The sequence below is a fragment of the Aspergillus lentulus genome (assembly GCF_001445615.1).
Source record: "Aspergillus lentulus DNA, contig: Alt05, strain: IFM 54703, whole genome shotgun sequence".
Lineage (NCBI taxonomy): Eukaryota > Fungi > Ascomycota > Eurotiomycetes > Eurotiales > Aspergillaceae > Aspergillus > Aspergillus lentulus.
In genome coordinates, this window is record NW_028322121.1 from 1,213,647 (window position 1) to 1,233,316 (window position 19,670).

At 49.8% G+C, this 19,670-nt stretch overlaps 8 protein-coding genes across 8 annotated transcripts; 5 read left to right on the plus strand and 3 right to left on the minus strand.

Moving 5' to 3' along the window:
* Positions 1-852: 852 nt before the first annotated feature.
* Positions 853-2,655, minus strand: ALT_3047 (Zn(II)2Cys6 transcription factor; the record flags this gene model as incomplete). Its single annotated transcript, XM_033557615.2, has 5 exons — positions 853-1,267; positions 1,326-1,609; positions 1,657-2,310; positions 2,368-2,505; positions 2,554-2,655. 5 exons carry the CDS (start codon positions 2,653-2,655, stop codon positions 853-855), a joined length of 1,593 nt encoding a protein of 530 aa, XP_033413506.2.
* Positions 2,656-4,376: 1,721 nt separating this feature from the next.
* Positions 4,377-4,806, minus strand: ALT_3048 (Dabb family protein; the record flags this gene model as incomplete). Its single annotated transcript, XM_033557616.2, has 3 exons — positions 4,377-4,532; positions 4,581-4,691; positions 4,741-4,806. 3 exons carry the CDS (start codon positions 4,804-4,806, stop codon positions 4,377-4,379), a joined length of 333 nt encoding a protein of 110 aa, XP_033413507.1.
* Positions 4,807-5,772: 966 nt separating this feature from the next.
* On the plus strand, positions 5,773-8,402 carry ALT_3049 (uncharacterized protein; the record flags this gene model as incomplete). Its single annotated transcript, XM_033557617.2, has 11 exons — positions 5,773-5,837; positions 5,891-6,008; positions 6,058-6,122; positions 6,181-7,028; positions 7,083-7,236; positions 7,286-7,361; positions 7,406-7,560; positions 7,605-7,662; positions 7,709-8,117; positions 8,166-8,189; positions 8,245-8,402. The coding sequence occupies 11 exons, from the start codon at positions 5,773-5,775 to the stop codon at positions 8,400-8,402; spliced, it is 2,130 nt and encodes a 709-aa protein (XP_033413508.2).
* A 349-nt stretch (positions 8,403-8,751) lies between these two features.
* ALT_3050 (uncharacterized protein) lies at positions 8,752-9,340 on the plus strand (the record flags this gene model as incomplete). The annotated part of the gene is made up of 2 exons (XM_033557618.2): positions 8,752-9,252; positions 9,305-9,340. The coding sequence occupies 2 exons, from the start codon at positions 8,752-8,754 to the stop codon at positions 9,338-9,340; spliced, it is 537 nt and encodes a 178-aa protein (XP_033413509.2).
* Positions 9,341-9,514: 174 nt separating this feature from the next.
* On the minus strand, positions 9,515-10,785 carry ALT_3051 (aldo/keto reductase; the record flags this gene model as incomplete). Its single annotated transcript, XM_033557619.2, has 5 exons — positions 9,515-9,844; positions 9,902-10,236; positions 10,283-10,478; positions 10,527-10,571; positions 10,624-10,785. The coding sequence occupies 5 exons, from the start codon at positions 10,783-10,785 to the stop codon at positions 9,515-9,517; spliced, it is 1,068 nt and encodes a 355-aa protein (XP_033413510.2).
* A 1,115-nt stretch (positions 10,786-11,900) lies between these two features.
* Positions 11,901-13,137, plus strand: ALT_3052 (dimethyladenosine transferase; the record flags this gene model as incomplete). Its single annotated transcript, XM_033557620.2, has 2 exons — positions 11,901-12,320; positions 12,376-13,137. 2 exons carry the CDS (start codon positions 11,901-11,903, stop codon positions 13,135-13,137), a joined length of 1,182 nt encoding a protein of 393 aa, XP_033413511.2.
* Positions 13,138-14,710: 1,573 nt separating this feature from the next.
* Positions 14,711-15,715, plus strand: ALT_3053 (putative glutamine-serine-proline rich protein; the record flags this gene model as incomplete). Its single annotated transcript, XM_033557621.2, has 1 exon — positions 14,711-15,715. One exon carries the CDS (start codon positions 14,711-14,713, stop codon positions 15,713-15,715), a length of 1,005 nt encoding a protein of 334 aa, XP_033413512.2.
* Positions 15,716-16,137: 422 nt separating this feature from the next.
* Positions 16,138-17,811, plus strand: ALT_3054 (uncharacterized protein; the record flags this gene model as incomplete). The annotated part of the gene is made up of 3 exons (XM_033557622.2): positions 16,138-16,936; positions 17,008-17,322; positions 17,375-17,811. 3 exons carry the CDS (start codon positions 16,138-16,140, stop codon positions 17,809-17,811), a joined length of 1,551 nt encoding a protein of 516 aa, XP_033413513.1.
* Between the last annotated feature and the right edge of the window lie 1,859 nt (positions 17,812-19,670).

Here is a 19,670-nt window from a genome sequence, read left to right on the forward strand (position 1 = left end):
CGAATAGCTCAAGCGATGGAGCAAGAATTGCAGAGGTAGCCTCATCATTTGGCTTGCTATTTACTCGATTTAGGTCCATGTCCAGTGCAGCTGGTACACATACATCATTGGACCCAGAAGCCTCGGGCAGATGCTGGGCTATGCAGCCAAGGACATGAATATGCCTGAATAGGATAAATGACACATAGTGCTTGTTGAGATCTTCGTCTCCATTGATCTTCATGATGACTTCCCTTCTTGACTATCACCGACGGAAAGCGAAGAATCTCTGTTCGCAACACGAAACATTATGATCTGCGCTGACACAACAGGTGCCTTCTTATCAGTCACGTCTGGCAGTAGAAAGACCTACTCCCGATCATGCATTTAAATTACTTAATGTACATACTTTCACTATGCTCTGGCATTTCAAGCCTGCAAATAGTAACTGTCAAAGTGAAAATCACTTTTCCCTCTTGGGCCTTGCCGCAGGGTGTGTTCTTTGGATATATGCTCAAAATTTGTAAATAGGCGGGTGCTCTGAAATACCTTTTATATATTATGTGATTTGTTTGTTGATTAATGTGCTATATATTATATCAGGAGTCTAGCAGTATAAAGTATGTGATCTAGGTACTTGCTCAACTACAGGAGGGCAAGCCTCAGGTCGGGCAGAAACGCAAGATCGACGTTACCCATACCTCCATGATACCCCTACCCCTCTAAAGCTGCACCTATTCCACAACCAAAGAATGGCGGAGTGTCTCGAAAGTGCAGTCTACTGAGGAATGATAGTTACAGATTGCAAAAGGGCAACGGCTAACAAATATACTAGGCAAAGGGTATCATGGACTTCACAATTTCAAAGCAAATTTATTGGCATCGCAATCCCAGTTCCTGATACATAGCGATCAACCGCTGCCTAACCGTCTTCGCCAGTGGCCAGGACTTCCCTAGCACATGCAGCGCGCCCACCCCAAGCTGGATTCTCGCCTTGATCGACTCCTGTTTCTCTGGGACGGAGACAAACAAGCACGCAACTGTATGCACTACCACACACATGGCAAGCGCGCAGGTGAAGAACGGCGTGCGATATTTGACCGGATTCGGCAGGGTGGCTAGATTGCACAGCAAATCAGCTGCTCGCAGGAGCTTCTGCGAATGCAGGTCAAGGGAGGCGGAGGGGGGAGTGGCCTCGCGGGTGGTCGGGAGGCGTGTGCAAGAGGTATGGGCGTGGATGGAGGCGTATCGCATGTTTGATCGAGGGTGGTGGAGATAGATCAGTGCACTGGACAGGGTCAGTCTGTCATGGGGAACGAAGGTTGGTTGGATGTTTCTGCACGCACAGGTAGCTCGTCATTTGGGCTTGGAAGGTCATTTCATCTAGGCCGGAATGGCTGCCGTACACATCCCGCTGGGATGATGGAAGTTGCATCAAAGATGCCACCAGCGCAGCGTCGATGGTCTCGATTTGAGTGTCCAGGTCGATATCCAGCGATCGGTTTAATTCCATGACCGTGCCGAGAAGGCGCACGGCCTGGATCCTGTATGCGGATGATGGGAACCGCCTTTCGTCGGCAGAGTGCCACTTGTTGGTGAGATCTTTGAAGGTCAGATTGCTCAGTATCACCTAGCAGGTATCAGCAAGGCGCCCAGACGGAAACACGAAGGACGTACCGCGTCCCCGGAGTTATAAAGCTTTTCGTCACAAGGCAACCTCGCGTCTGCAGGGCTATGGATCAGTTGGAACGCGCTCTGATCACGCATTGCAGCCAAGTATCCGTCCACAAAGTACAGCTCCCAGTAAGTCCGGCGCCAACTCTCCTCCAATATAGAATTTCCGTCGGAGTGTTCGGCCGCGAATGCGGCTTTGTTCATACCCAGTTCCAACGCCAGGTTAACGGCAGCCTGCATAATGCGGGCTGCACTGTCTTCAGCGCCACGTGCATGGTCGACAATGGCGAGAAGGACCATGCCCTGGACCTTGTATCCGTCACGAGGCGTTGAGTCGGACAACACGGAATAGGCAGATTGGCGAAAGAGCTCTTTGAGAGACGGATCGTGGTGCTGGTGAGCGCCGATATAGCGCATGATTGAGAGGATGTATTGGGGTATCTTCTCGGATAAGGGAGAGTGCAGGGCTTTCCTTGGAATCAGGAGCGGATGCGAGCGGTGGAAAGTCTGGTAATACAGCTGGATCAGGGGATCATATGCAACCTCTGGTGTTACAGTGTTCTCGAGCCCGGGCCAGGCAAGTGCATTCTCTGGCAGACCTGAGATGTCTAACGACGGGTGAGTATCGAGTTGTGGTTGGAAGAGTGCTTGACCTATCTGGTTCTGTCAGTGACTCCTCGCCCATATCGTCTTATTCCAAAGAAGTGTCCATACATCTACAAGGTCTGAGGTAAGATTTGTCCCACTGAGCCATTCTGAGAAATCGTCTGGATCGACTGCAGAGAAAAGGGAGGCATCGTCATCCAGCAGCTGCTGGGAAGGATTGCCGTTCTTCGTCCGCCCGCGTCTGGACTGAATATAGCGACATTCCGTGCTGGAGGCCTGACAGCGGCTACATACTGGCATCTGGGCGTCACATTTTAGGTGACGGCGACGACAGGTCATACATGCCAGCGATGACGGCCGTCGGGGAGGCCTGGACGATGTGGAATCTTGCTGCATGGTTATGGTTATACTCGAGGGTTCTGTGTCATTATTGAAGTAGATACCCGAGATTTACGGTGACTCGAAGTGGCCAAGTTCGCTTTTTACAAGAACTATCTAAATCGTCACTGAGTTCAGCTTGTCTCGTCTCCTGCAAGTCAGAAATTGGATCGATCCCCGATGTCTCGATATAGAATAATAATAGTAGTGTGTGAAGCCCAGCGGGAGGCCGAGATCCCCGAATCGGCGACCAGAGTTTATGTCTCGGGGACGGCTATACCTCCGATCAACTCCACATATGCCCCCAAATAAAGAAATAAACTCGACTACGTATTCCGAATGCAATAATTTTTGAAACAAGTCCGATATCTCATTATGTTAACCGTGGATACCAGCGGTGATACGGGCACCATAGGGATCTAAAGATATAATATATCGGGGACTATGGAACCCGAAGAACACCTCAGCTGGCTCACCTTATTTGCCCGGCATCCTCCTCACATGCAGCGTTCGATGCATCCTCATAGTCCAGTGATTGAATACTTACTTCTGTCCTCTCCCATAGGATTCAAGTCCGTTGCACCGCCCCCTACACATGCTGGTTTGCTCGTTTAGTGCGGCTACTGTCCCCTAGGACGCGAGCTCTGCAGTTGCCGGAAGTGAGAGGACACAGTTGGATCCTATAGAAACTTTTGAACTATGGACAGAGGAGACTGATACCCTTTTGATGACCTCAGGTAAATGCCGGAAACCAGAGAACCATTGCCGACGCCGGCGGGATGGAACACCCGCAAAGCATTGTTGCCTGCGTGGAGGAGTGTGTCAACTGGCGAATAGGGGCTCTTACAACCACGTCGCCGACGCCGAATCCCTGTAAACAAGTGAGAATGACGCTATCGATGAAAAACGGCTGTCCTTAAAGGGATGGCGTTTCCCCGACTAAAGCCATTGAGAGTGACTCAGCGGGTCTGGCCGGCAAAACCGGGTATGGGGCGATCCTGGAATGAGGCTGTAGGCTGTAGCAAAGAGTACTCCGCATGAGTCTATGGCGCAATGCTCTGGTCTGCGTGGGCAATTAGTGTACGTTTCTCCGTGGAGTAGCAACTAAGATCATTGCGACATAAGGAGTAGACTACAGTGACTTCTAGACGGCGACTAGTCGGTGACCAGAGCCAGGCACAAACCTACCCACAATCTAACTTCAGAGTTCAGCCACGAAAGCATGACCCTTAATAATCTACTCCGTAGATGCTCCTCTAAAACGGAATTGATGCCTCTGGTCCCCACTTTCTCCATACCTCATTTAGCTTGCGGATCACTTGGCGGTTCGAAGGAGTTCCCGAAAAGGTCCCCGAGAGCCAAGACAAAGGCTCTGGCGCCGGGGAAAGTCTCCCGCCAAGATATGAAAGCAGCCCTGTGGCATGATCGCATTGGCAGATCCTCCTTGACATGGTATCAGTTTAGGATGATCAGACTTGAGGCAAATTAGAAGCTTGGTCAAGTGGCTCCATCCGACCAGTTAGTGAACGCTGCTGATCGAATTGGCTGGAGGCTTATGGAAAGCTGCAAGCGTTGATCTCACCAAAGGAGGTATCATATGGATTCTCCTGCTGCTTCGGCATTCTCTTTTGCTTTGCAACAAGCCTAGGCGGCATTCGCATTTGATCTGTTCACCAAGCCTGAAGCTATGTACTTCTCAAAGACTGACCTACAGTTCACCAAAACGGCCAATGACTAGTTCAGAATACACCAGGCGTGAAATCAACCACCTGCGCCTTGTCAATCACCCCATCCAGCGTCTTCACAAATGCTTGATGCGCCGGGTCCGTCCGCACATAGTACTCCCGATCGGCCTCGTTCTCAAACTCAACCACAAAGACATGCGTAATGCCGTTCTTCGCCCGTCAGTACGACCGTATAACTACGTTACAAGAAATACACACCTGCAGTCCCTCGATCGAGTTGTCCTTTCCCCCGGCGGAAGCCTTGATGTAAGGTTTTTGCGTCGTGGGGTGGATGCAATTCTCCCTGAGATTGAGCATGCGGGTACATGTCTGGATGGGTCAGTGTCCGCGCTGGAAGTGGTAGTGGTTCGAGACATACGTCTTTGATGACTTCCGGGCTGGTGGTGGGTTTGAATTGGAACTGGACAACGTGGATGATCGCCATTTTGGTTCCGTGTACCGTCTTAAGTTACTTCGCTGTGATATCAGCACTGAAAAGTGGTTGAGTGCAGATGGTTGAGTTTGGAAGATGACGAAAGTGGGGTGAGTTGTTACATAGTGGGGTAACCGTCTCTGAGAGAGAACATTCGCTAGGGGAATTATTCATCATTATACCTGTGCCTTAGGCTCACCCACGCCGCTCCGCATTGAGGGTGAGCCTAAGGCACAGCTACCACGCACAGTGCACAGTGGGTGGGTGATGGGTCTTTTCAATTCCGCTGTCAAACTGACTCGAGAAGTCTACACTGCATCAACTGGCACCAGGAAGTACGAGACCAAAGAGAGATGATGGAGATGATGAAATACATAACGGACGGAATGGTCGTAATAAGCTCGAGGCCCATCAATTGCTGTATCGGGAAATATTTGCCATGATGGACACCCGTCGATCAAAAGTCATAATGACCCTGCGTTAGCGTCTGGTGAACGGACTGTGCGATTGGTATGGCATCACCAGAGAGGTGGTTGCCCCCTAAGCGACACTGATCCCACTGCATTGGGGGATATTCTATCAGAGCGAGGCGAGTGGTGTTTGAAGAGCTTTGTCTCGGACAACGAGCGCACGATCGCCAGCCATCTACTCTAAGCATTCGAGACAGAGTCTATCCCTTGAACTGGATGCCATGCTGTGTATTCTGTCGAAGGAGATACTAAGGCATATATGCCAACAGCTCACCATCCACGAAGCTCCCTGGACGATGCCGATTGCTTCCTGAACAACTACTTCTATATAGCCTGTATTTACTATTCGGATCCGATTGGTGCATAAACTAACATTTCAATATGATGACCCTGCGGGGTATGTTCTTACCCCAGATTATCGGGATCATTTAACCCGAGGTTGTATAAAGATTTGAAGTATCCTCACAGAATATGCCTAACGTCTTCTGTAAAGATTGCTCAACCAACAATGGCCGGAAAAGGAATTCTATTCTTGCTTTTGGTGCCACAGCTTGCTCTGGGACGAATTGACCGGTGGGTTGAAATTGGCAATTCGATCTTCCATGAACGCTCGCTGACGATAGCAGACAGCATGTAGTGTCCAAGTATAATGTTGTCCGCACGAGTCTAATCGACAATGAAACGACGCCTCTCCAAGTGGGCAATGGAAACTTCGCCTTTAATGTTGATAACACAGGCATGCAGGTATTTCCTTACTCCCCTCAGTTCCAGACAAGGACCTAATGTGCTGCAGTCTTTTCTTCCATTCAACACTTTGTCAAGCTGGGCGTGGCACAATGATTCATTGCCAGCAAATGGGTACGCACTGTCACCATACACTTCGAAGAAACAAGAGTTTGCGTCTAACTTAGGATAGCGAGAAAATCGAGAACTATCACGGGGTGGCGATGTTGACCCACGGCCGAAACATCTCCTATGACATTCCGGACCCCGGTCTGCCACAAGCATCGCAATGGCTTATTTCCAACCCGAACCGAATCAACTTGGGACGAATTGGGCTTCAGTACAAGGGCGAGTACCTCACAGCGTCACAGATTAGTGATCCGCGTCAAGAACTGGATCTGTGGAGCGGCGTTATCACCTCCACTTTCAAAGTCGACGGTCAACTGGTGAAAGTGGTGACGCAGGGCGATCTCGAATCTGACTCGGCTGTTTTTGAGATTCAGTCGGATCTTCTCTTTTCTGGGGATCTAACTGTCGGATTAGATTTTCCTTATCCCCCAATCCACTCGACAAAGTACAAATATGAGGTGTTTGTCGGCAGTTACGATTTCCCGCAGAACCATACCACGTCGATTGTTAGAAAGACAGAGGACCGGGCACATATTTTCCATCAGCTACAGGAGACAACATACTTCGTGAATCTGCGATGGCCTGCTTCTTCTTTGCAATTGTCTCGCGCGAGCAATGCGACTCACCGCTATACTCTTGCGCCTTCATCCTCATCTACCCTGAAATTCACTGCCAATTTTGCGCTGGACAAGCAGGTGCCAGATTCCCCATCCGCTCTCCAACACCAAATTCCCATCGACTGGAAGAAATACTGGACCCGTGGAGGGTTCGTCGACCTTACCGCATCGTCCAATCCTAAAGCGAATGAACTTCAGCGTCGTATCATCCTGTCACTATATCATGTACGGGTCAACAGTGCGGCGAAAGGACAGTCACCCCAGGAGAGTGGATTGATGAACAATGGGTGGTATGGTACGTTGCTTTCAATAATTCTCATATGCAACTGTTACTTACAGCTATCTGCAGGTAAATTCCATATGGAAATGGTAGTCTGGCACAATGCCCACTGGGCGACTTGGGGTCGGCAAGAACATTTTAACAATATCTTTCCAGCATTGTATGAGAGCTTGTTGCCGTCGTCTCTTGCACGAGCCAAGGCTATGGGGTGGGATGGAGCACGGTTTGTTGCGTTGTGCAATATTTCCGGGGTTACTACTCACAGAGCACAGGTGGCCCAAAATGACCGATATTGAGAGTGGCATCAGCTCACCTGGCGGTATCAACGGCCTTCTCATGTGGCAGCAGGTCAGTCATCTCATACAGTATGTTGAATCTATCTAACAGATTAGCCCCATCCTATGTATCTTGCGACACTGGCGTATCAAGCCTCACCAACACGCAAGACTCTTGAACGATGGGATCGCATCTTAACAGCCACTGCAGACTATATGGCATCTTATGCTTGGAAGAATGAGACCTCCGGTTACTATGATCTTGGACCGCCGTATGTTTATTTGCCATTCGAGGACCTTGACTGATTTGAGACAGAGCATACGGTGTCACCGAAAATACTCCACCCACGCAGAGTCTGAATCTAGCATACGAGGTACGCCTACAGTCTCATGCGCTCGGCACTGCTGACTTCTGCCAAGGTTGCCTACTGGCGATACGGCCTAGATGTCGCCCGCTCATGGAAGAGAAACCTCGGCCAGCGAGTGCCTGATTCATGGACGACCGTGGCAGAGAATCTCGCACCCCCGCCTCAAGTCGACGGACTTTACACCGTCTATCAAGGCCTGAATAGCTCTTGGTGGAATGATACGTCTCTTACTAAGGATCCTCGCAGCTTGATTATGTTGCAGGGTATCCTGCCCGATACGCCCGCAGTGGACGCTAAAGTCGCATTGGCAACCGCCAAGAAGGTCTGGGAAGTCTGGACAGATGATAAGATCAGAGGATGGGGGAGACCTGTGCTCGCCATCAACGCTGCTCGGATTGGGAGCCCTGAAAGAGCTATAGGGCATTTAACCGCCTATGACTATTGGATCTTCGATGATGCTGGTATGTATCCTGCTTCCGTCATAGTACAAAGCTAATATTACCCTATAGGATTTGCTGTCCGTGGTGGCGATGGTAAGTTTCCTTTCCTTCTGACCTGCTAATTCACTAACGACTGTGGTGTATACAGGTGGCACTCCTCCTCCCTTTATGCCGGGGAACGCGGGTTTCTTGTATGCCGTGGCATATATGGCAGCTGGCTGGAACGGATCCCACGGCGATGCTCCGGGGTTCCCTTCTGATGGCAGCTGGGTAGTGAAACATGAAGGCCTACGCAAGGCGCCATAGACACTATAGTCACCCATCCGATCCCGGATGAAGTGCTACACCATAGAGAGACTCCAATTTATCCGGCCAATAAAACATGCACCAGATATTACCACCCCGCAAACTGCCTGCCGTGAAGAATCGTAAGCTCCATTCTAGTAAAATTTAAGCAATGATCGCCGTGATGAAACCTTTCTTACCCCAGATTGTTTCATCTCTCCTTGCTCCTTCTGGCACGGAGCGGTAGAATAGGAAAATGAGCGGCTTTCGCACCGACATCCCGACCCCATCTATATATTGACATCATTACTCTTCCCAGACGAAGCGCAACCAGCATGCCCAGTAGTCTTCGACGCAAAAATCGACCAAAATGCTCCTCGAACTGACCCTCCCGCTCCTCCTCGCCCTCACCTCCTCCGCCCAACCCACCCCATCCCCAACAACAACCACCCTCCCAACCCTCCAGTCAGGCTGGTACTTCATCCGCGCCGTCGAAACCCCAGCCTACCACAGCTACCTGCAGACTATCCCCAGCGCCACCCCGGGGCCAGCCTATCTCGCCTCCAACACCAACGCCGGCCAATTCAACATCATTTCCGGCCAACTAGTCTACAACACCGGGGCAAGCCAGCTCTACATGAACGTCGAGGATCCCGCCGACAAGACGCAGCGCACCCTGCAGACGTGGTTCAACAGTACACAAAACCAGTACGGCACGTTTGGGTTCCAGGGGGATGCGGTGACGTGGAGTGTGAGTGACATTGCACGGCCGAATGTGGCGGCTTGGTATGTTTGTGGGGATGAGGGGAGGTTGTACATCAATACGGGGCCGTATGGGTATCAGACGCCGGAGGGGTGTTATGATGAGACGGTATGTTTGTGTTGTGGCTGTTCTTTGGACGTATACTGATGATGCGACTTAGATTCATTCATATGGGGGTTCGACGCCGACGGTTTGATGTGGGGTATTATGAGAATGGCATACGTGTTATCTGATATTCATCGTTGGATTGTAGGAATGATTACCATGCTGATAACTTATCTTAAATCGGAATGCGATTTCGAATGCCTAATGTCTGTAGCTATGAGCAATGAGAATTGAGAGCTACCTACAGCTATGTTCCATTGTATAACTAGTCATGACCACCAACCGGCTTAGGCACGTATGGCTCCTCCAAGTATTTCTCCTCCTCAGCGGTCAAGGTCTTATCTTTAACTTGTATCATCTCGTCCATTCTCTCGACCGAGCTGAAGCCCACAATCGGACTGGCGACACGCTTGTCGACCCAAGATAAAGCCACCTGACCCATTGTCCAGCCCTTCTTCTGTGCCAATTCTTCCACTCTGGAGATGATCACCTCATCTGCTTGGGTCACTGCGTTCGGGTCGGTGTTCTCCGAGCGAGCGGTTCCTCGAACTTGCGCGAGCGGACGAGCAAGTTTACCACCGTCGAGAGGACCCCACTGTTCATATGTCTCGTCAGTCAATCTTTTCATCAGAGTAAGTCATCAGGCACTTACAGGAATGAGACCGACGCCTGTCTCATTACAGAAGCGATTCATCTCCCGCTCCTCCTCGCGGTAGAGAAGGCTGTACTGATTCTGCATGGAGACAAACTTTGTCCACCCATGCTTCTCTGCGCAATGTTGCATCATGACGAACTGATACGTTCGCATGGAGCTCGCGCCAATGTACCGCACCTTCCCGCTTCGGATGAGGTCATGAAGCGCTTCCATTGTCTCCTCGATGGGGGTGAAGGGATCAAAGCGGTGGATTTGAAAGAGATCAATGTAGTCCGTACCCAGGCGTTTCAGCGAGGCATTGACTGCGTTGAAGATCGCTTGGCGGGACAGACCTGACTGGTCAGTAGGGCACGGGGTCAGCAGAATCGAATTACATACCGAATTGATTGACGTATTCCTTGTCCTGGCGCATGTCGTCGGCGAACGGGACAACATACCTATTGTCGTGTTCACTGACAGGTGACCAGCATTTCGTAAGAATGAGAATTTTATGCCGAGGAAGATTGTAATGTTTGATGGCTTTGCCAATGATTTCTTCCGACTTGCCGTTGGAATAGTTGTTCGCGGTGTCCCACTGTTCGACTTAGTCACTGCTCATCGCATAATTCGGAGAGAAACTAACAGTGGTGAGGCCTCGGTCGTAAGCAGCTTTCAGCAAGGGCAGAGCCTGACGATGTGTCAGTTTATTTCATCATCGACTTGACCATCCGCGAACTCACCTTCTCCTCGTCAAGAATCCACGATCCCCATTCCGGAGAGCCAATGCTCATACCACCGAGAATGGGCACGGAAACGCGTAGACCACTCTTCCCAAGTTGACGATAGGTAACTTTGGTTTGCTCCAGTGAAGCCTTCAGCAGGGGAGGAAGCTCAGCGGCCATTTTCAAGTCTTCTGCTTTGGTGTCTATATCTGATGTCGCCGAACTCTTCTTGAAGCAGTGGCAAGGAAAATTGTTTCTGAGCTGTCGATTGATATTCCTCAAGGGCATGCATCGAGCTTGCCTTTATACTGCAGCCCTCAATGTCTGCATGTTGGAGCGCGTGTCCTTCTGCTTCCATCCTCAGCAACAGCAATGTGACGATTTCTAAGCAGCAACAACAACGCGTACGCCGAGCACTCAAAAGCCTCGTATTTAATCCTTTTCTCCGCGATACCATGAAGTTATCCCCGGGACCAAGATGTCATCGAAGTAAGCACAAGACCAAATACGAGATAATGCTTGGCTGTCTTGTCCGTCAATCAAGTGATGACTCATATGGCGGGACTTCGGGCCGAGTAGCGAGCTCTTGATGCTCAGAAAGTGATGCACAGCAGATCAAGGTCATGAGGCACTGCTTCTGTGTTCTAGGCTTACTATATGATTATGTTGTGATGGCACAATGTGAGGCTGAATGAGCCAATGCAAGCTTCGCAGGCTCTCAGACTCAGAGAGCTACGTTGCAGAACATGGAATACAATAGCACGGCGCTTGTGGTTGGACGCTCCGCATGTGGCGCGGCTTTTCTTCGGATCAACTTAACATGACATTCATCTCGTGCTGATACAGCTTCATGCATACTTGGTGTACACATTCGGTTCCCATGTTGAACTGCGAAATACCAGTGTCCTCTGAGTCTAGAACATCAGTAATTTTCGCCGTAGCTTTTCAAATGTCTTCTTTCAAAATAGCCATAATTAGGCAAAACAGCCCAAGATGACAAGAGACGAAGGAGGAACGTGTGACGAGGAAATTCGCGTCGGGAGGACTCATGGCAGTGATGCAGCCGAGATGATAAACAGCATCTTGCCTGAGGCATCGACGTTACCGTCGATTGTCCAATCATGTCCTTGTATAATTATCAACCAATCAACGCGGAACTGGCAGGTATAGGTCACATGACATCAAAGCTGTCTAACCTAATATGGCAATGTCCTTATCTGATAAACTTCAGATAAAAAATTTTAGAAACGTGATCAACGTCTTTCACCATATCAACTCCACCTCCAGACATCAAGATGGGTAAAGCCGCACGAGGCAAGCGCAATGCGCCCTCCAGCTCTCCGTATCAAAAGCCCAGTGGTGCGCCACTCTCCAAAGCAGCCTCTGCGATATTCAAGTTCAATACGGACATCGGCCAGCACATCCTGAAAAACCCAACAATCGCCGATGCCATCGTCGACAAGGCCAACGTCCAGCCGAGCCAGACCGTACTCGAAGTCGGTCCGGGTACGGGTATCCTGACGACACGGATTCTCGAGAAAGCGAAAAAGGTCATTGCTGTCGAACTGGATCCCCGAATGGCAGCGGAAGTTACAAAAACAGTTCAGGGGACGCCTGCGGAGAAGAAACTCCAGGTTATTCTGGGCGATTTCGTCAAGACAGATCTCTCTAAGCTGCCTCCCTTCCAGATTTGCATCAGTAACACTCCTTATCAGGTATAATTTCACTCATAGTTCGGTGTTGTGGTAACCGCTGACGAGTCCGCCACAGATCTCCTCCCCGCTCATCTTCAAGCTCCTCTCCATGCCTAACCCCCCAAAGACCTGCATTCTCATGGTTCAGCGTGAATTTGCCCTTCGGTTGATCGCCCGTCCCGGAGACTCGTTATACTCCCGACTATCAGTCAACGCACAGTTCTTCTCTCGAATCTCGCACGTTATGAAAGTCGGCAAGAATAACTTCCGACCCCCTCCACAAGTCGAGTCAAGCGTGGTCCGAATTGAACCCAAGGCTGATCGACCAAACATCAGCTGGGATGAATGGGATGGTATGCTCCGCATCTGCTTCGTACGAAAGAACAAGACCCTACGCGCGGGTTTCATGGCCACGAAAGTGCGTGCGCTGATTGAGCGCAACTGGATCACATGGGTTTCCATGCACCCGGAGAAGGTTACTCAGGCGGATATTGATTTCCTTCAGGGCAAGGATGTTTCTGCCCTGCAAGGTGCTGATGAGGATATGGATATGGGCCAGGATGGCGATGAGCCGGCCGAGGGAGGTGACGACGAGGATGATATCTTCATGGACTTGGGAGGGGAAAACGATGCCCCAGTTACTACGAGCAAGGGCTCACTCGTGGCAATCGGCGACCAACAGGTCCCTCGGGCCATGGTGACGAAACTGGTTCAAGTGAAGATCCAACGAGTCTTGGACCAGACCGATTTGGCGAACGCTCGTGCCCAGAAGTGTGATGAGAATAACTTCCTCCGCCTTCTCCATGGATTCAATACTGAAGGCATTCACTTTTCTTGAGTGAAGGGTTTTTGCATGTGCATTGCAATCTTTTCCAAGCCCGTCGCAGACTCGTGGACTCCAGTGCCGGAGTGATCGAGCTTCTCGCGCCATTATGCTCGTATCCTCGTTTTGATACCCACTTGACGCCTTTGGGCTCGATATCGGGATGTTGTCGGATCTCAGACGGTCGAGATATTGTCCACTGCGCGGAGACCATTTTGTCAGGAGTCAGTCCGCGAGTGAAGCATGCCTCTAGGCTATACCCCTGCCCACTCGAGCTTGATGATACTTTTCTGGTTCTATAACTCCACAGCTAGACTACGGATACATCTTCATCATCAGTAACGAAGACATGACATTTATTCAGTATTATGCTACCAGTACTTTTTTTTGGTTTCTATACACTGCTATAGGGGCTCTGGCGTCTTAAGAAAGATGGCAGAGAAATAGAGCAAGGAATAGACACTAAAGTTGAAAAGGGAATTCCGCGAATATTGACTGGCTGCCAAATCTACGGCGAATCACTGGGTCAAACCATGATTGCACTCAGCAGTCAGCGGTCGAATCGGAATTCCCGAGGATCCGTCTGACAACTAGTCCTTTTCCGCCAGCTGTAAGTTAGTTTGACATAAGACTCGTAATCGTGATCAAGGTCCAGAGATTCTCCGCTCGTGGTGTTTTCTCTCGTCTTCTACTACACTGATATTACCGAGCTTACTACCAACCGCACCGCACGGTCCAAACGCCAGACATAAGCCTACACGATAATGGCAGACAAAGCACCAGTCACGACAGGCCAAAAGCCAGAAGTCAACACTACTGCGACAGCCGAAGCTTCAGCTAGCTGTACGAAAACTGCTGAGCCGAACAAAATGGTTTTCTTCTACCCGACACCTGACCAGCGACACGAAATATATATTCCCAGAGGAAAGTTTCAGAAAGCGTTGGAACTTTTTTCTCAGAAGAACTGGGAGGAACTGTGCAAGTTCCCTGCTTACAGTGCGTACTGTCATCTTGGCCCTGACGCCTGAACATGATACAACTGACCTTTCCTGTCATAGCTGGCCAGGGGTATGAGGAGTGGCGCTAGTGCGTGATGGAGTCGTTCCAGGGTTCAGCTGGAGGTGATGTCTCGGAACCCGGAAGCTTAGTACGAGAATGGGCAATGTTAACGGGACAATCCGCTCTGTATCTTCTAGTTTTGGTAGCCCAAAGCGTAAAGTTTGCATTGATAGTTCCTACTACATGACCACAGGATGAGGAATTTGATACAGTACTCCGTAGGAAGGATCAAGCCATAGTGTCATAAGGCTGCCCGAAACCCCACTGTGGCAGTGCAATCGGGTTATAAAGTGGACCTGCACTGCCACACCTCCGATAAGATGGAGCCAAGGCAACAGCCCCATTTGTTTACCCAAAAAGGCTGTCTGGTCCTCCTCATCTTCCTAACGTAGCAAATATTCTCATTCCCTAAGCTTTTCATCTACATCAGTCCATTTGACATATATTGATACCCAGTTATCGTCCTCTGAAGGAAGAAGACCATTTACGCTTGTTTTCAGGGTTGTCTGCCCCTTCTGTTTGGCGCAACATGTCCGCGCAAGAGTACTACAATTCAGGCTATATCGGCGGACGAAAGCCAGATACTCCGCTCAGCGACAATGGCAGCAATCGACCATGGACCCCGCCATCCTCAACTGTTACTCCGGGACCTGAGATATCCTACTCACCAGGAGTAGACAATCGTTCTTACAACTATGGTGCCCCGCCCCCGCCGACAACCAGCTATGGGCGACCTCAGAACGTATACCCGTCTCAGCCTTCAGAAGGGATGGCCCCGGGGTTTTCTCCGCAGCCAAATCCACAGCGGTACGACAATGAGTATAACAACTCTGGACCTCCACCTTACACCCAACACTACTATGGCTCGCCACAGCCGTATCCCCCATACCCTACACATGACACCTATCCTGAGCGTCCGCCCATTCAGCCGCCGTATCCACAGGATCAGAAGGATGAAAGAGGCTTTATGGGAGCGGTTGCTGGAGGCGCTGCAGGCGCCTACGCCGGTCATCAAGTTCATCACGGCGTCTTAGGGACTATCGGAGGAGCGATCACTGGATCTCTCGCCGAGGACGCGATCAAAAAGCACAAGAAGAAGAAGGAGAAGAAAGAAGGCAAATGGGGACATGGTCGCCGCTCTTCGTCCTCCTCGTCATCGGACAGTGATGATGGTCGGGCTCATCATCAGCAACATCCTCCTGCAGAGCCCTCTTTCCGAGGCAACTTTTCCGCCTCGTCCATGGATATCAGCCTTGAGCATGACTATGAGCTGACGGCTAGATGCCGTTCCGTCTCTGGAGAACTGCATCGTTCGAGCATCTCGTTGAACTCGGTTCTCTCGAACCACTTCGGTTCGTTTGTATGGGCGCGTGGTGGTAATTTTGGTGCGTCGGCGAGAAATGTGCATCTTGCTGAAGGAGGAAGAGTACTTGATGCTGAGCTGGCCGATGGAGACGGGCACTGGAAGAGGGCATGGGCGAGATTGGATGAGCGGATCACGAACCAGAACGGGCATCTTGTATTCCTGGATTGATGATCGTGCGGCCGGATACCCTATTTGTTGCAATTGAATGTTAGCTTCATGACACCTAATGAAATTCAAACCTCTGTGGTTCACTCTAATAGCATTTCTTAGGATTGGGAGAGACTTGATTCATCTCAATTCAAGTGAAGATCATCCATGATCTTGACTTAGCCGTCGAGAATGGACTGCTGAATATCCGCATGATACCAGTAGTCTCACCATTTGATTGAAGTCGCTCTCGAGTCATCAGACGGTCTTCATTTACTGCTCAGATGTGAAGACTGACCACGTCTTGCTCCTAGCAAACAGCATGTATCATGTGACTGTACCTATCTCAACGCGAGGTGATTGTGTTGTGTTGTTCGTTCATCCTTCGCCTTCCCAAATCACTTAACGTAATCCCAAACATCCTGCATCGGCCTTCGTTAGAGATGGACTCCCTTCCCACAGAGCTTCTGAGCATAATCCTTCATCATCTCAATGACAAAATTTGCCGCCTCAATGAGGGAGCACAAGCACTAAATGCGGGCAAGAAGCTACCGGAGAAATGGCAGCCCGAAGGCCTCGCAAGGTATACAGCTGTTTCACGCAGATGGCAAGCGATTCTTGAACCGATGATATGGAAGATGATTGTCCTACTCGAACCAGACAGTCTGACAAGGCTGGAGAAGTACACCTCTGGCAAGCCACATCGGATGGCGAGAGTTAAATGGGTAAGACAAATTCTCTGGGAGCCATATATTAGTTTTGAGCTCGCAGAGCGGATCCGCGAAGCGATGAAAAATCATCCCATGGCGCTAGCTTGTGTTTTGGCATACCAGTATTACAGTTTATACCGTCAGGCATTCGCAGATATCTTCCGCGTCTTAAGCCGATGGGAGTCAATTTGCGACGAATCGATGATTGAGCTGTCTCTTATTGTGGATCACTTAGTATCTCTGGAGCTATCCATCCGAGAATGGAATTGGGATTATGAGGATGCCACTGTTGAGGACCTCTGGCGGATGGACTTGATAGTCCACCTAGTGCATCTCACGAAACAAGATGCTTCAGCATATCCTATACTACACAATGTCAGGTCACTCAGTCTTGGGACTGCCATGACCAACATGCGACCTTCGGCGTTCTTTCAGCTTCTAAGCCGGTTGACAAACGTTCGCTGTGTTTCAGCTGGAGAAAGTTTCTTCATAGAACCATTGGAACTCCGTGCCCTCCGCGAGGAAAGACAACGTTCGTATACAGCATGCTCAATGATCTTTATAACTGCTTTTGTTGGATACTGACGACCTCTTCTTAACCAGTACTTGTCCATTGTCTTCCCCTAGTCCCGCCTTCAGTCGAGGAGTTCGAGTACGAGATTGCACCGCAACGAGAAATGTCGTGGACGCCAGTTGAGGATGCAGCCAATTATCTGTCGGCCAGAGGGCTGGATGAGCTCTCCATTGCCTTTCGAACACTCTCCATGCGACTGAGATTCCTTCATCTGACAAATGTACGGGTCAACAGTGAACTATTTTGGGCATCGCCTGAGGAAGAAGGAGTCATCATTGATACACTCCACTGGCCGGTGCTTGAGGTCATTACAATATTGTACACGCCCCCATATACAGCAGACGGTATGTTCTGACGGCATGGTGGTACTGATTCACGTTACGCTAACTCAATCAGGGAAATGGATTCTGGATGTTGATCCCGAAAAAGAGCAATTGATGGAAATGGAAGATTTTGACGATGGATGGGATTATGATGAATTGGGATTTGACGCACGGGGACTGGTTAGAAGTGACGAAGTAGACAAGCTCTACTCGGCAATTGGCAAGGCTGCACAGAGAATGCCACAGCTGAGATATCTTGAGTTCAGTCTTCGTGGTGAAAACGAAGACTGGGAATGCTTGATGTTCTCTCGGAACCTGGAGACCCGAGAGGCTCATTTGAAAATCAGCACCGAGTGGGAGTATGATCTCGGAGAGGAGGTCATCACAGCCTGGGGCATAGAGGGTGAAAAAGCCGAGGAATTCCGGAGAAAGTGGTCGATCGAATTTGACCACTGGCCTCCTGCAGACACTGGCATTCGGGGGAAGGAGATCTCGGCACGTCCTATGTGACGCCTGTTGAGTTTGCTGGAGTTTGTGTAGGCTGTTGGGTGATTCTGTCAGGTTGATTGCTTTGTGCGTATGACAAGAGGTGCTTGCCTCAAAGAAACCCTTGTGTAGCCCAAGAGCATGATCAAATGCCACTGTGCAAAGAAGGCTAGATAATATTATCTTAGAGATATATTGAAGACAGTGTGAGAATTGTGTTACATACCAGCTGCTGGTATTTTCTAGACATTCATAGGTAGCTTTTTCTGTGATGTATTCAGACCTCCATCACATAGTTTCCTGTTATTCACTGTTCAGTTATTTATGGCCGTCCTCGGTACTCTTGTCTCCTTCCCCGTTCCAGTTCACTCCTTCTATCATACTACTCTTACTCTGACCACCACAAAAGGAGACAGTCCACACCATATCATCATGGTCTCATCAAAATGACTACTCTGGTAAGCTCCTCCACATCCTTCCTTCTTGCCACCTTCTTACCAGAGAAGCAGAATCTAGGATCCCAAACTTCGAGTGCTTTCAACAGCTCTTCCCAGCTACAGAGCCTTTAGATCTCCTAAGAGACCTCTTACTGTTTTCTGAAAGCTACATTTTCTGATTTCGGGTTACATTCCAAGACGGATATTGAGTATGGTTCAGCGGATAAGCCTTACGATGGCAGGGAGAACGGTGATTAGAAGAATGGAAAAGCTCTCCAAAATCTGAAGAGTGCACTGGACCTAAAGAAGCGATTTCCGAAAATGAACCTACGCGAAGATACCAGAGCCAGGAGATCCTTACTCAGGGATGGAACGAACTCTTTCACAAATGCAGGTGCCTGAAAGCCAGGTATGGTGATTCTGCAGATATCGGGTTGCAGGTCATGACAATCGAGAAGATCAGGGAGATCCTGGATGCGGCACACAGTGCGATTGGTTCAAGTAGTATTGGCTATGGATTTACTGTTGCTCTGTTGAATTATTGACGTGCAATCCGTCCAAAGAGGAAGCTCTACCACCCCTTCCTAGACGTATAGCTCAGGTTTACATGCCTGGGTGTGTCAGGGGTCGTTATCTTCTAGTGGAGAACACGGACATACTGATTACTTGGAACGCGTACAAAGCAACACATTCAACGCATCAAGAATCCGGGTCGGGAAGTGCCAGTGGTGTCAGAGTCAAGGACAAAAAGACTGGCCCGGTTCCAAGACCGGAGCTAAAAGGCTGGAGACTATGACTGTCAAAGGTATACATGACAGAGATCGACCCTTTCCATTGACCAACGGCAATACTAAAGAGAATTGGTTCCTTCATGAGTGTCCAGGGAACACGATGCCAGAGAATGTGGAAAATGCAGTGGACATTCGTCCTTGCACGTCCCGCTGTTGAGAGTCCTGTGTTCGATGAGGCTAACTTTCCTGGACTCGAATATGCATTCTGGTTCAAAGGCGACACGTGGGATTGGGGAACCAGCCGTAACCATGACTCGCGTAAGATGGCTTGGTCTAAATTCACTGTTAGCGGTGATGTGTTCTGTGAGCGTATTCTGGCGGAAGGACATAACGAGGCTTGTGCCCTCTTGGAGTCAATCGATGCTCCACTTCCTGAGCCTTGTTTTGTCCATGGTTCTTCCTTTCCCATTTTCTAGGTTGCTCGAACTAGGGAGTGATTGCCATTGGATCCATTTAGAACAGGATAAAGTTTTCCAGATAAGGTTATTGAGGTCGAATACGGATACTTAGCCAATCAACATCCTCCATCCGAAACTATTGCGTCTCTAGTGGCGAATCTCGACTCCACCGTCATATGCCTGAAGAGGCAAGAAATACGGATACGGAGAGGTAGACATTTTGCAGCCTGCTAAAATTATTCGTCTGCCTCATGACT